The sequence below is a fragment of the Eurypyga helias genome, unplaced genomic scaffold (assembly GCF_000690775.1).
Source record: "Eurypyga helias isolate BGI_N326 unplaced genomic scaffold, ASM69077v1 scaffold35067, whole genome shotgun sequence".
NCBI lineage: Eukaryota > Metazoa > Chordata > Aves > Eurypygiformes > Eurypygidae > Eurypyga > Eurypyga helias.
In genome coordinates, this window is record NW_010264248.1 from 9,715 (window position 1) to 22,222 (window position 12,508).

Consider the following 12,508-nt stretch of genomic DNA (forward strand, 5'->3'; position numbering starts at 1 on the left):
TAACTTCTGGTAAATTGACACGTCTGCTGATAGTATCTCAATTCTGTTCACAAACAGTGCATGTCTTAGGGCAAATTCAAGATAAAAATGGATTCATTTCTCTATCAGATTGTATAATAGCCACGGACACGACTGCCATAGCCACTCTGCAACTGTGGTGAAACTGGCATCAAGGTAAACCGCTCTATTTCAGGGCTTCCTGAAATCAGGTCGTTTTGGATCCCGAATACCAATTATTTAGAATGCTAACTTTAGAATAGTCCAGCTGAGATACAACAAAACTGACTTCATGGTTTTTTCAGTCATGCACAGGATGGTTAATGTTCTGTTCTGTCATGTTTCTACTTCAAACCAATTCTTACCTAAATGCAGACTACATATTTTTAAAGCACAAATCTGTCTTTTTGGCATTGTTCTAGCATATTCGCATCTAAAAGGCCTGAGGCAGCAAATATCCTGGTTTGTGTGTAAAACTGTTTGCCTACTATGATAACAAATTTCTCGCTGCCCTGGGATTCTTGCAATATATTCCCCTTCATAGTTTTTAAAAAATAAATTAAAAGAATGCATGAAGATTTCAAATAGAATTAAAATTTCATCTTATAGGCACTATTTCACATTCTGCATTATTTTTCCCAATTAAAAAAAAAAAAAACCAAACCACAACCCTTTTGTTTTACAAATACTATTTTTATACGGAAACTATGGTTTCAGGCTTGCAGTCAGGAAAACAGTTATACTGCTTGGCTACTGGTAATACCCTGCCTTTAGCCTTGTTATGCACCTGAGATGTGTGAAACGGTCTCGATTACAAATATGTCACAGCAGACCCAGGGCCTGATCCTGCAACTGCCGTGAGCATCTGACAACAGCCATTTGCCAGGGATGAGGAAGAATGGATACGGGAGGCGCAAGATTCTGCTGGATCAGGCCTTAAGTGTACGTGCATTATACAACACATCATGTGGTGGCTTCTCAAAACAAAATGCTGTATTTGTATGCAATGCAGAAGTAACACACACGATTTACATATAGTAATAATTTATTCTGAAATGTTCATTTTAGTCTCTGTGGAGACATCACCCATGTCTCATTATTAAAAGAGCAGCCATCTCACCTCAAATACCAGAATATACAACAAGTTACAGCATAGCAAAAAAAAAATTCTACCTACTTTAAGATAAAATCTAATTCAGGTAAAATAATTTTGTTCAAGGTTTTACAGTTACACAGTTGGGGTTTTTTTTGGTTTTTTTTTTTTTTCTTCAGAGCACAAGGAAAGTGTAAATTGTTACACCATAACTACCTATGCACATTGTGTGACCACAGAAATGTTAATCATTAATTCAGAAAATGAACCATCCGTTCCATTCATGCAGAAAAGCAGGCTGGGAAAGCTTGTTCAGCAGAAACCATATTACTGTGAATTTCACAGCCACATGATTAATTATTGGGTTAGATGGACTCACAAATGGTAAAACTGAGTATACTTTTTTTGCATAAACAATACCAATTTTTCCCTGATGTAGTTTAGTCAGTCTGTAATCTAGTAATGACCGATAAAGCAGTATGACTGTGTCGTCTCTATCTGCCGTGTTCCATGATTTCAACGACAAGCAATATTCAAAGGATTATGGGATGGGATGCTAATTAAATATGTTAAACGTACTGTACAAATATACTTGCGTTAGCAATTTTATTCCAAACTGTCAATCAGGTATTCCTCCAAAATATTACCAGTGAAGACAAAGTATACTATCAAATATGGCTTCCAGAACAAGGACCGTCTAACAAGAATCAAACCTATTTACAACAAATAAAAACAACAACAACATAAAAATCAATCCCCATTTTTTTTTAAGTTTCATTCGAAACTAAAGTTCTGAATAGCTGCTGTATATAAAATACATCAGTTTTCTTTTTGTTGCACTTAAACAGAAGTTACCAGGTAGGAGCCAGAGTGACGTTTAGGACTCTGAGTTCCGCTGGAGTCTGGGTTTTCAGACTTGGAGTCACGTTTCTTGGTGCTGTTATTCACTGGCGTGGGTATCTGTGACGGCCGAGCAGAACTGTTGTCCACGCTGCTCTTCCTGCGGCTTGGGTTGTAGTTGAAAGGCGTCACTCTTGCGGCAACAGCACCGATGGGAGAGCTGTGTTTGCTGGAGCTAGTGGAACTGAATGGTGTACGCTCACTTACAGTACTTTCGCTATTTTCCGGCGCAGGAACAGGATTGTTCTGCAGAGGCTTTGTTTCAGTGCCTTTCTTGTCTGGACTGTCTATCTGAAAGAAAGAGTTCAGACGGTTTTCTAAACCAACGGTACGAACGGGAACACCTCCATTCCCCGGGGTTTGTTTTTCTTGGATCTCTTTAGAATCTTTACCATTCACACTTCCTTTCTCTGAAACACTGTCGATAACGGGGGGAGTATTTCCGGTTGGGGACCTTCCAGATCGAGGATTGTTGATCGGGCAGTCCTCTATCCTCACCCACACATCCTCCGTCTTAGAGACAGCTGGCGCCATCTGATAGATGAGCGTTTTGGAATCAGAGCCATTTGTGGCGCCCGAGGAAGAATGCTGAGGATCATTCATTATCTGAGGAATTTCGTTTTCTTTTATTTTTCTCCAAGTACCTTTTGCCGGCGCTTGGCTTTCTTTGCCTTGCTTGTGTCCAGAAAGAGAACCTCCATGTTGCTTTTCGTCTTCACTTTTTGCCTTTTCACTGGATTCTGAAGAAGCTGACAGAATTGAGGAGGAACTTCCAGTCCTTCGCCAAGTGCTTACGCGAGGAAGCGACGAGGAATGCTTACTATGCTCACGCTTCCACGTTCCTGACCTGTTGATAGGCAATCTGGATGGACTCTCAGAATGGGAACGAGCTATATCGTGACGTTTGGCTGGTCTCCCGTCATATTCTACGGAAGGGCTCAGATTAGGGGGTAATTTTCGCCAGCCACTAGCCTGGGCAGCTGAATGAGTGGATAAAGACATGTCAGGAAGAGATGGGCTTAAAACCGGGGTCTGTAGTTGGGACCTTGTGGGAGAGTCTGGCCTGGAAGGAGACAGAGACTCAAAGGAAGCTGACTCTTCTAATTTCCGTCTCAGAGTTGGGCTTGGAGCTTCTTTAATGAAAGTTGACTGGCGAACAAGAACAGGTCTCTCGGATCTGTCCGATTCACTTCCGCTAGATTTTGTGGATGACATCCTGGACAGCTCAGTCTTTTTGTTTGACCCACCACTGCCGAGAGCTTGGTTTAACCCTTTCGAAGCAGACTCACTGCGTGGAATGCTACTGGTACTCTTAGGTAAGGCAGTTTGCTTCGTAAGGTTTTGCTGGCTCATCTGCCTGCCCGGTGACGTGTAGGACATTCTACCTGAACTCGACGATTTAGTTGAAGCGGTGCTGGGAGAGGATGTTCTCGGCAGCTGCGACAGTTTGTTGGGAGGACTTATACCATTTCTTCCGGGGGAAATGGAGTTTCGTCCAGGAGATTGCAGAGGCCTACTTAACGGCTGCTGTTGAGGTCTAGAAGGAGTGGAGTCTCTAGATCCTGATCTAGAAGGCCCTTTACTTGATCCACTCTGGTTCAACCCTGACGGTTGTCTAGTTACTGGAGCTGGGTCGGATTTCACTGATGACTTGACTCCTCTTGGAGAACTAGTCAAACTTTGGCCTTCACTGGGACTCTTGGAGTTAGTGCTTTTGAGCGGCGGACCTTTTTTGGAAACAGGACTGGTACTTGAAGAACTATTTCGAACTCCTGGTATATGGATCATTGTCCTACCACGTGAAATCGAAGGCACACTTGTCTGTTGTGGTTGCTTCAGCTGGCTTGAAACTTCTGAATTGGAGCGAGCTTTTCCTGTAATTATACTCTTATACACTTTCTTCCCTCCCTTGATTCCCCTACTTTCAGATTCTGCTTTTTTAGACTCCAGTGTACTCTTCTCTCCTGGCTTAAGGATCCTTGGACCTTTATTACTAGTGAAAGGTTTTTCTTCTTGGTCTGGGGTAAGATGAAATGGTGACCCTAGAGAAATACCAGATTTTAAGGAAAGGATAGAATCAGAGTCTGACGAAGCTTGTCTTGACAGTGATGCAGCAGCTGCAGCTTGATGCAAGCTACTAACTATAGAATTTGCTCCTTCCTGTATAGCTTTCCAATCAAAGTTCTCCGAATCAGGCGAGAAACCGTGTTCTGAATCCGGCCTCTGTATCTCTCTCAAATCCAGTGTTAAATCTTCCGCCAGTATGCCACCGGTATTTCTGGAATGACTTTTTTCACTTTCACTCTTCATTCGTGAAGGCTTTTTCTTTTTAGGCATAGCGGAACTAATAACTAATGCAGTCCTGCAAAAGATCATCTTCTGAGTCGATACTAAGGGAACTCAGGGAACTGTTCCTAGAGAAACATACCGGAGTATCTTCGACATGAAATGATTTAGGTGCATAACCAGAAGTCTGGGGTCTGTTTGATTCCATCTGTGCATCAGGAGCCTCAGTCCGTTTTGCAGGTTCCCCTTCCTTGTTGTTGTTGTTTTCTTGATCAATGTCACTCAGGGAACTGAGAGATCGATACTAAGGGAACTCAGGGAACTGTTCCTAGAGAAACATACCGGAGTATCTTCGACATGAAATGATTTAGGTGCATAACCAGAAGTCTGGGGTCTGTTTGATTCCATCTGTGCATCAGGAGCCTCAGTCCGTTTTGCAGGTTCCCCTTCCTTGTTGTTGTTGTTTTCTTGATCAATGTCACTCAGGGAACTGAGAGATGAATTGCGAGAAAAACAAACAGGTGTGTTCTCGATCGCAAAATTCTGCATTTTCTCATCTGTAGCTGCTCCTCTGTCTGGAATATCTTTAGCTGGCTGAGAGAATGTTTTAGGCTGGCTTCTGCCTGTTGGGTGTTTTTGGCAAACTTGTGTCCGGTTACTTGGCTGCTGATTTGACGACTGTTCTGGGTTAGTGCAGTCTTTAGTTTCAGTCTCCTTTGCTTCTTTTCCTTTTCTCAATTCTGCCTTCTCCCTTGAAAGATCAACATCATCATCATCAAAATCTAGAGAACTTAGGGAATCATTCCGTGAAAAACAGTAAGGCGTTCCTTCAATAGGTGTGTAATGATGAGGGGAATCAAATGCAAAGCTTCCTCTTACACGTTCTTCATTATTTGGCAATTTGTCATTAAAATCTCTTGAGTTATTTTTCAGATTCTGTTTCTTTCCATCTCTGTTTTCTGGATAGCTTCTTTCACTATTAATATTGCTTTTAGGCTCTGCGGCTTTTCTTACACGTGCTCTGTATTCATTATTTTGGGGAACAGGCTTTACTGGTGACGTTGGCTTCTTTTTCTCACCTTCTGGTTGGTTTTTATTACTTAGAGATGAAGAGGCTTGTTGAATTTGATCCATTATCTTCTTCACTCTGAAAGGTTTGTGACTTTTTCCTTTTGGCATAGCTGAGTTAATGCACTCTGCCAGAATATCACCCTCTTCTGTTTTGTCATCATCCAAGCCTGGGGGAGTCACAGTTGAGCTCTTTGCTCTCTGCGAGTCATCGGTACTTCTACCTTCTGTCGGAATTGTGTCTCGCTTTTCGAATTCCCCTGACTCTGCTCCCGTGCCCACACTGTCTACGTTGGCCAGCTCACTCGGGGGCGACTCTATCGTGAGATCGCTCAGAGATGTAGCTGTTGAAAAGTTTATCGGTGTACCCTCAACGCAATACACCCGCGGCATGTCATCTCCCGGTGTAAAACTCACATGCTTCTGGGACTGCAATCTGCTTTGTGAAGGCAAAAGTTTGTAAACTGGCAACTGGCTGGGCTTTCTGGCTACGGGAGGAGGTATCTTTGGGGCAGATGCTTGAGAAGGCTTTTTGGCTTTACGTGAAGACTTTGTTGGCATTGCAGAAATAATGCAAGCTTCCAGGATTTCAATATCATCGTCATCATCAGAATCATCCAGAATGTCTTTTTCTGCTTCAGAAGGCTTCTCCACTTTCTTCTCTTGGTTATCCTTTGTATCATCTGACGGTTCGGGTTCTGCTTCGTTCCCATGCTCATTTTCATGAACCGGAGGCATTATTCTTAACTCCACATCTTTCTGTATGAACGGCTCATCCAGACTCAGAGCGCTCAGGCTGGACGAGCAAGAAAACCCATCCGGTGTGCTTTCTGTGGCAAAATGTAAGAGCGTATCAGCGTCTGGCAGCACCTGAACTCTCTGAACAGCTGCATTTACAGCTGCCTGTCTAGGACCAGGCTCTCTCTTTTCTGCACTAGGTACTTTACCTTTAGCCACATCTCTTTTCACTTGAGCTCCTTGAGCAGGGGGTGGCGTTTTACTTCTGCTTGGAGGCATTGTTTGTCCCGGGCTGTCTGGAAGGTCACTGGGACTGATGATACCGCTTACCATTCCACTGCAAGGCTCACTTTGCACCGAGCTGGCAATTGAACGGCTTTCAAAGCTATCCAGGGAACTTACAGAAGTACACCTGCTAAACTGCACGTAATGTTCTGGTGGGCTCTTAGGGGTCTGTGCACCACTCTTCGAGGGAGATTTGGCACCTGAAGAAAATTCAACGGCTTTATGCCTAGAGGAATCAGAAGGAGACAAACTAGAAGTCTGGAGTCTACTGGATTTTGTTCTGATGTGCTGCGAGGTGGAGGTGATTTCGCTTACTGCACCTTCTGTAGAGAGAGCCCCGCTGTTCTCCTTTAGTTCTGCGATCTGCAGTGTGTTACCAGCATCAGTCACACGCGTGGACTGATCGCGTCCCATTTCATCTTCAGCTGATGATAAAGATGACAGAGAGCTACACCTTGAAAAACATATTGGGGTATCTTCTACACAGTAAGTTTGTATAGTTTCTTGGTTAATAGAGGGGGTTTTACAGGAGGCAGTCTTCTGCGCATGACCGCCTCTGCTCTGTGCGGAATTCGGGTGGAGCTGATTCTGTCTCTTGGAACCAGATGAGGGGGCTGATGTGTTCCCACTGCTGGAGGAAATATGATCGGTTTTAGTGCTTTGCACTGAAGAAGCCTTTGAAAAAGTAAAAGATGGCTTCTGAGAAGAAGGAGGAACTTCTGTTGAGTATTTTAAACTATAATCAATAGGCTGATCGACATGATGCTCCTCTTCGTTGTACTTCATGCTATAATTAGTTGGTCTGTCTTCCCCTTCATGCTGTTCCTCCTCAGAGTAACGTTCACTATAGTTGGTTGGCTTATCATCATCATAATCATCAACCTGGCACAAGGACTGGTTTACTTTCTGGTTTATTCCAAGAGTTGAGCCGACCCTGTTCTGATCTGAACCATTGGATCCTCTTGACCTAAAGGAAGCGACGCACTCTTGCTGCCCGAAGGGTGACTGGTATTTCATGTGTTTATCATCTCCACTTTCAGTGTACACAGGGTAGGTTGCGTTCTGGCTCCTTGACTGCCTTTGTTCACTTTGTTTCATTTCATCATCTATTATATGCTTCGGCCTTGCCCATCTTTCATTCTGAGAGGGACTTTGCCTTCCAGAATTCAACTGTTCATCTGAATATTTAAGACTGTAATTAATCGGGGTGTCTAGCTCTCCGTCGTTGTCATCCATGTGATTTGCACTATGAATCTTATGTGCCAAGTCAGCTGGATATTGACCATAACTGCAAAATTTACTTTCATCATCTTCGGAATAAGACTCAATGGAAGGCTTCATTTGGCCTCTTTTACCATAGCCATCGCTGCTGCTGACGCTGTTCAAACTGTCATTTGAAGATCTCTTGTATTCCACTTTTGTGTAAGGCACAGGACAGGTCCTGTTGGAATTCTCAGATTTAGGGAAGTATGTATTTGAGTGACCATGGGCAGTGGCTGATCTCCTTGGGGCGTTTCTGTCTTCTGCCAAACAGTGCATTTCAGAAGTGGAACCAGAACTTCTGTCTTCTTGTGGAATATGCAGGCTTGTTACTTCTTCCATAACTTTGGCGATCTGAGCCGCAGCAGTAGAAATCTGCATCCCTATTCTCTTGGAGGAGTTCCCACCACTGTCTGCAGCTGGATGGTAGGTATTTAAGCCTACTGCTCGATCCCTGTCAAGACTTCTGTCTTTCTCAGATCGAGCGTTTTCTATGTTTCCTCTACCGGAAGAGGAGGAGCCAGGCAATACTGTAGTATTTAAATATGGTGAAAGTACAGTCATATTACCAGCATTAAAACTCTCTGATCTGCACATACCGTCATCATGCCGGCTGGAATCCAAGACATACTCACTGTATATATTTTGCTTATGCCTCTGCTTATTACGGTGAGATGCTTTCGGGCTTAAATTATCGATGTTGTCAAACGTCTCTGATAAATGCTGGGCATCTAACTCTGCTTCCAGTGCCTTTTGTTTTCTGACGTGAAGAGACGGTAAGCTTGATCCTGGAGACATAATGTTGGCATCCTTGTATTTTGCTGGCCTGTTTGCCATGAGGTTTCTTAGAGCTGCAGCGCTGCCCATGGCTATCATTTTGTGTTTCGAGTGAATGAGATTTTTCAGCATGCTGACTGCTCCCATGTCCCACAGCGCTTCCTGATCCTTCGCATTGCGTGCAGAAAGATTCCACAGGGTCCCGCATGCATTACTGACTATTGTCAAACTGTGTGACTTCAAGTGTTGTAACAAGGTTTGTAAGCAGCTGTTCTCTCGCAAGATTTGCCTGGTGTTGAGTAATTGAAAACAAACATCAGTAAGTGCCATTTCAAGAGGATGACAGACAACGCAAAACAAAAACCTATTATGCTAGAGGCAAGTTTTGCCCTTAGAAAGGATAATCACAAATTCTCCAGTGCAAATTTATCTCATATTTCCTCTAGCTTTCATCTGAATGCTAATCAAATCCCATTACAAACATGAAGAGCTAGCTGTTAGTACAGTTCATCATTAACAAGCAGCAGGTATGAAATCTGTTTTGCGTATTCCTGTCACGTGAAATGCCTGCCTTACCAAATGCATTAAAAATTAACTGTGCTTAATTACTATACTTAATACAAGCATTCATATTAAGACTCAGTCATAGAAACTGCCTACTAAATATACATGTGGAATTGCTGAACAACTTCAGAAACACCATACCCACCTGTGGTCCTCATTAGTGGCAATTAAGCTAGACACGTTTCTTAGTATTCCTCCTCCACTCTCTATGATGGCTAAAGTGTTTGTTTGGCTCCGGTATGTCAGTGTGCCGACTAGAAAAGCAAGAGCACCATCAACAGCACATATATCAGCTTTGTTCTCAGTACAGTGTGCTGACAGATTCCATAAGGCACTCAGAACACTTTTTAGGGTGGATTCCTAGGAAAACAACGAAACGACAGAATTAGAGAAGTTTTCAAGTACTGACCACAATCTCTGCTAACTACGTAAGTCAGCTGCAAGGAGTTACGTATGTTCCAATTTCTGCTCTCGGGGTTGGTAAGGTAGATGCAGGCAGCGGTGCACATGTAAATGATTTTGTTCCCTCTCTCCATCCTTCCCCTATGGAATTGGTGTTGCTTGCCCCCAGGTTTTCAGAAATATGTGCCACAATACTTGTTAGCTGCCATAATGGCACCAACGTCTTGAAGATTAACTGGCAGGGGAATGAGAGCTGTAATATAACCCTGTCTGGGTACCAAAAATATATCTAGAAAACTTCAGTAGTGGTAGTTATCTATTCATTAACTCACGAGCAGTTTTATTAAAGTGTGGAATTATTTAAAAAGGCTATTGCAAAGCACGGCTTGTGAAACTGAAGAGCAAAAGCTGTCAACCCTCTTAAACAGAATTACAGAAATACTAGTAGTTACAGAATCATGGAATGGTTTGTGTTGGAAGGGACCTTAAAGACCATCGAGTTCCAACCTCCTGCCATGGGCAGGGACACCTTCCACTAGACCAGGTTGCTCAAAGCCTCATCCAGCCTGGCCTTGAACACTTCCAGGGATGGGGCATCCACAGCTTCTCTGGGCAACCTGTGCCAGTGCCTCACCACTCTCTCTGGAAAGAATTTCTTCCTGATATCCAATCTAAATCTCTCCGCTTTCAATTTAAACCCATTACCCCTTGTCCTGTCACTACAGGCCCTTGAAAAAACCCCCCCTGCCAGCTTCCTTGTACCCCCTTCAGGTACTGGAAGGGGCTATAAGGTCTCCCTGGAGCCTTCTCCTCTCCAGGCTGAACAAGCCCAACTCTCTCAGCCTGTCCCCATAGCAGAGGGGCTCCAGCCCACTGAGCATCTTCATGGCCTCCTCTGGACTCGCTCCAAGTGGTCAATACCTTTCTGATATTGAGGGCTCCACAGCTGGACGCAGCACTCCAGGTGGGGTCTCACCAGAGCAGAGTAGAGGGGCAGAATCCCCTCCCTCGACCTGCTGGCCACACTGCTCTGGATACAGCCCAGGATACGGTTCTGAGACGTCATTGCTACACTGTGGTCTGCTGCCGTGTTAACTCAAAGCAACTCCCTTCTTCTAAGCAAGTCACCTAAACCACCCCGAATATCTGACCAACTGCTTTTATCAAAAAAGGACAGCATTTCTGTTTTGTGTAAAATCAATGCCATCTTTCCAAAATTTATCTCAGTCATTTACACAGGATACCTTCTTAACTTCTAAAGCACATTCCATCAGTGCTTTCACACTTCCAACTTCTCTCAGAGTCTTCTTACTGTTTACATCTGCTCGCCAGGACAAGTTCCTCAACACACTCGCAATGACCTGCAAAACATGAAAGACAAATAATGTATTTCAACGTAGCTACTTATTTAGCAGGTTATCAGACTTTCCTCCTGGCATTCTGGAATGCTATGGATTAATTAACATTGGTCACGTTCAGTTACTGAACTAGTCCTTTGCTAAAATCTGCCTCTCGTTGTGCTGCCGGCTAAACCCAGAATTCTAACATTTCTGTACAACGTCTGATCAAAGGTACCGTGTTTTCTGAAATCAGGTTCCCTGCTTTCCACGCTGGCTGAAAAATAGTTACCTATAGAAGAGGAGTAGCTGTTCAGCCTGTGTCCCTGTCAGCAGTGAGATGGAGACAGACTGGCTACGGTGGACAGGCATTACGACCACTCATGGCCTGCAGGGAGCACGCACATCTCTCATGAACTCTCTCTGATGAAGAGCTTTTACCTGTGGATGCACTCATTGCAGAGAAGTGCATAAGCTTGTTACGCCGTGTGACGAATGCTCCCCTGCTCACACCCCCAGTGCAGCAGAGGGGGGCAGTGGCAGCTGGAAGAGCCCACCGATACCCTGCCCTGGGTGCTCCCGGGCTCACCGCAGGAGCGAGAGGCCCATCGCGACGTGCCCAGAGCAGCGCAGGGGCCCAAGGGCAAGCAGGAACCCAAACAAAATGCTCTGGGAAGGGGGCACCCTGTCTGGGGTCTTCCCAGAGCTCTCCCAGGAGACCCCCAGCTCAGGTGTGACACCCACTCAGGGATGTCAGTGGGAGCAGCTCTCTGCACCTTTTGGACTGAGGCTGGTCAGTCCGGAAGTCCTGGCCTAGGGATGTGGGAACATGTTGTAGGACGCAGGGGAAGAGCATTCTGAGACTGTAGATGGGACGGGAAGACCCAAAGGTTCCAAAGGCAGGAAAAAGGATGGGTCTAGGTGACTGGGGGGAAGTACAAGCATGGGAAAACACAGGGAAAAGGGGACAGAAAGGCACAGTTGCATCTACACAGTCGGCTGGCTGATAGGTTTGTCCGGCCATGCCCTTTGCCTGACGAGCACAGTCTGTCACAAACTCTTACCGAATCCCATTTCTAACTTTCCCTGAGGGAGGGACTTCCTGCTCCGTGCCAATGTGCGTACAGGGGTCCACATGCCAGTGGCTGGAGACACACCACAGGTCAGAGGGCCCATGTATCCGTGACTTCCATTTCAAGAAGCCTGACTGCACTTGTTATCTGCCCTAATACCGAATCAGAGACTTTACCCAATAACCTCTACTGTAATTCTAATTGCTCTCTCAATTGTTAACTAACTAGCTCCTCCTCTAGTGGAAAACAATTTTTGTGAACGGTGTTTTAAGAGATAAAGTCAGTTTAGTTAAAATTTTTTTGTCTCTGCTGGTTCACTCAAACTGCAAGGAAAACAGGCTTTTTCTTTCCAAAAGCTGTTCCAGTTTGCTTACATTATATATTAATTAAAATGGGTTATAACTTAGTATTTAATAATTTTAAACAAGTTCCATTTCTGTGCTCTCAGCTCTCAGGATTAACCTAAGCACTTCCCTAACACTCTGTTTCCCGGCGGTTTCCTTTGCATAGCAGGAATCACTGGAAGAGACACTCGGGTGTCACACTGAACACCCTGCTCATGCTTAGAAACACCCTGCTGTGGGAGGTGCTGGTGTTCAGTAACGTGTTGGGTTCCTGTGGCACCGAGTTTGGTAGGGGGAAGAGGCCACAGGGGTGTCTCCTTGTGAGAAGCTTTGCGAAAGCTGCCCTGGCTCCCAGTCGGACCTGCCTCTGACTGTGGCCGAGCC

General features: G+C 44.7%; 1 protein-coding gene across 1 annotated transcript in view; it reads right to left on the reverse strand.

Annotated features, from left to right (window-relative positions):
* Positions 1-1,024: 1,024 nt before the first annotated feature.
* LOC104513100 (adenomatous polyposis coli protein-like) overlaps positions 1,025-12,508 on the reverse strand; it is a 31,167-nt gene continuing 19,683 nt past the window's right edge. Inside the window, 5 exon segments of the mRNA XM_010156333.1 lie at positions 1,025-4,339; positions 4,341-4,499; positions 4,700-8,693; positions 9,114-9,328; positions 10,615-10,731. Coding sequence (XP_010154635.1) covers positions 1,931-4,339; positions 4,341-4,499; positions 4,700-8,693; positions 9,114-9,328; positions 10,615-10,731 — 6,894 coding nt within the window. The 3' untranslated portion in view covers positions 1,025-1,930.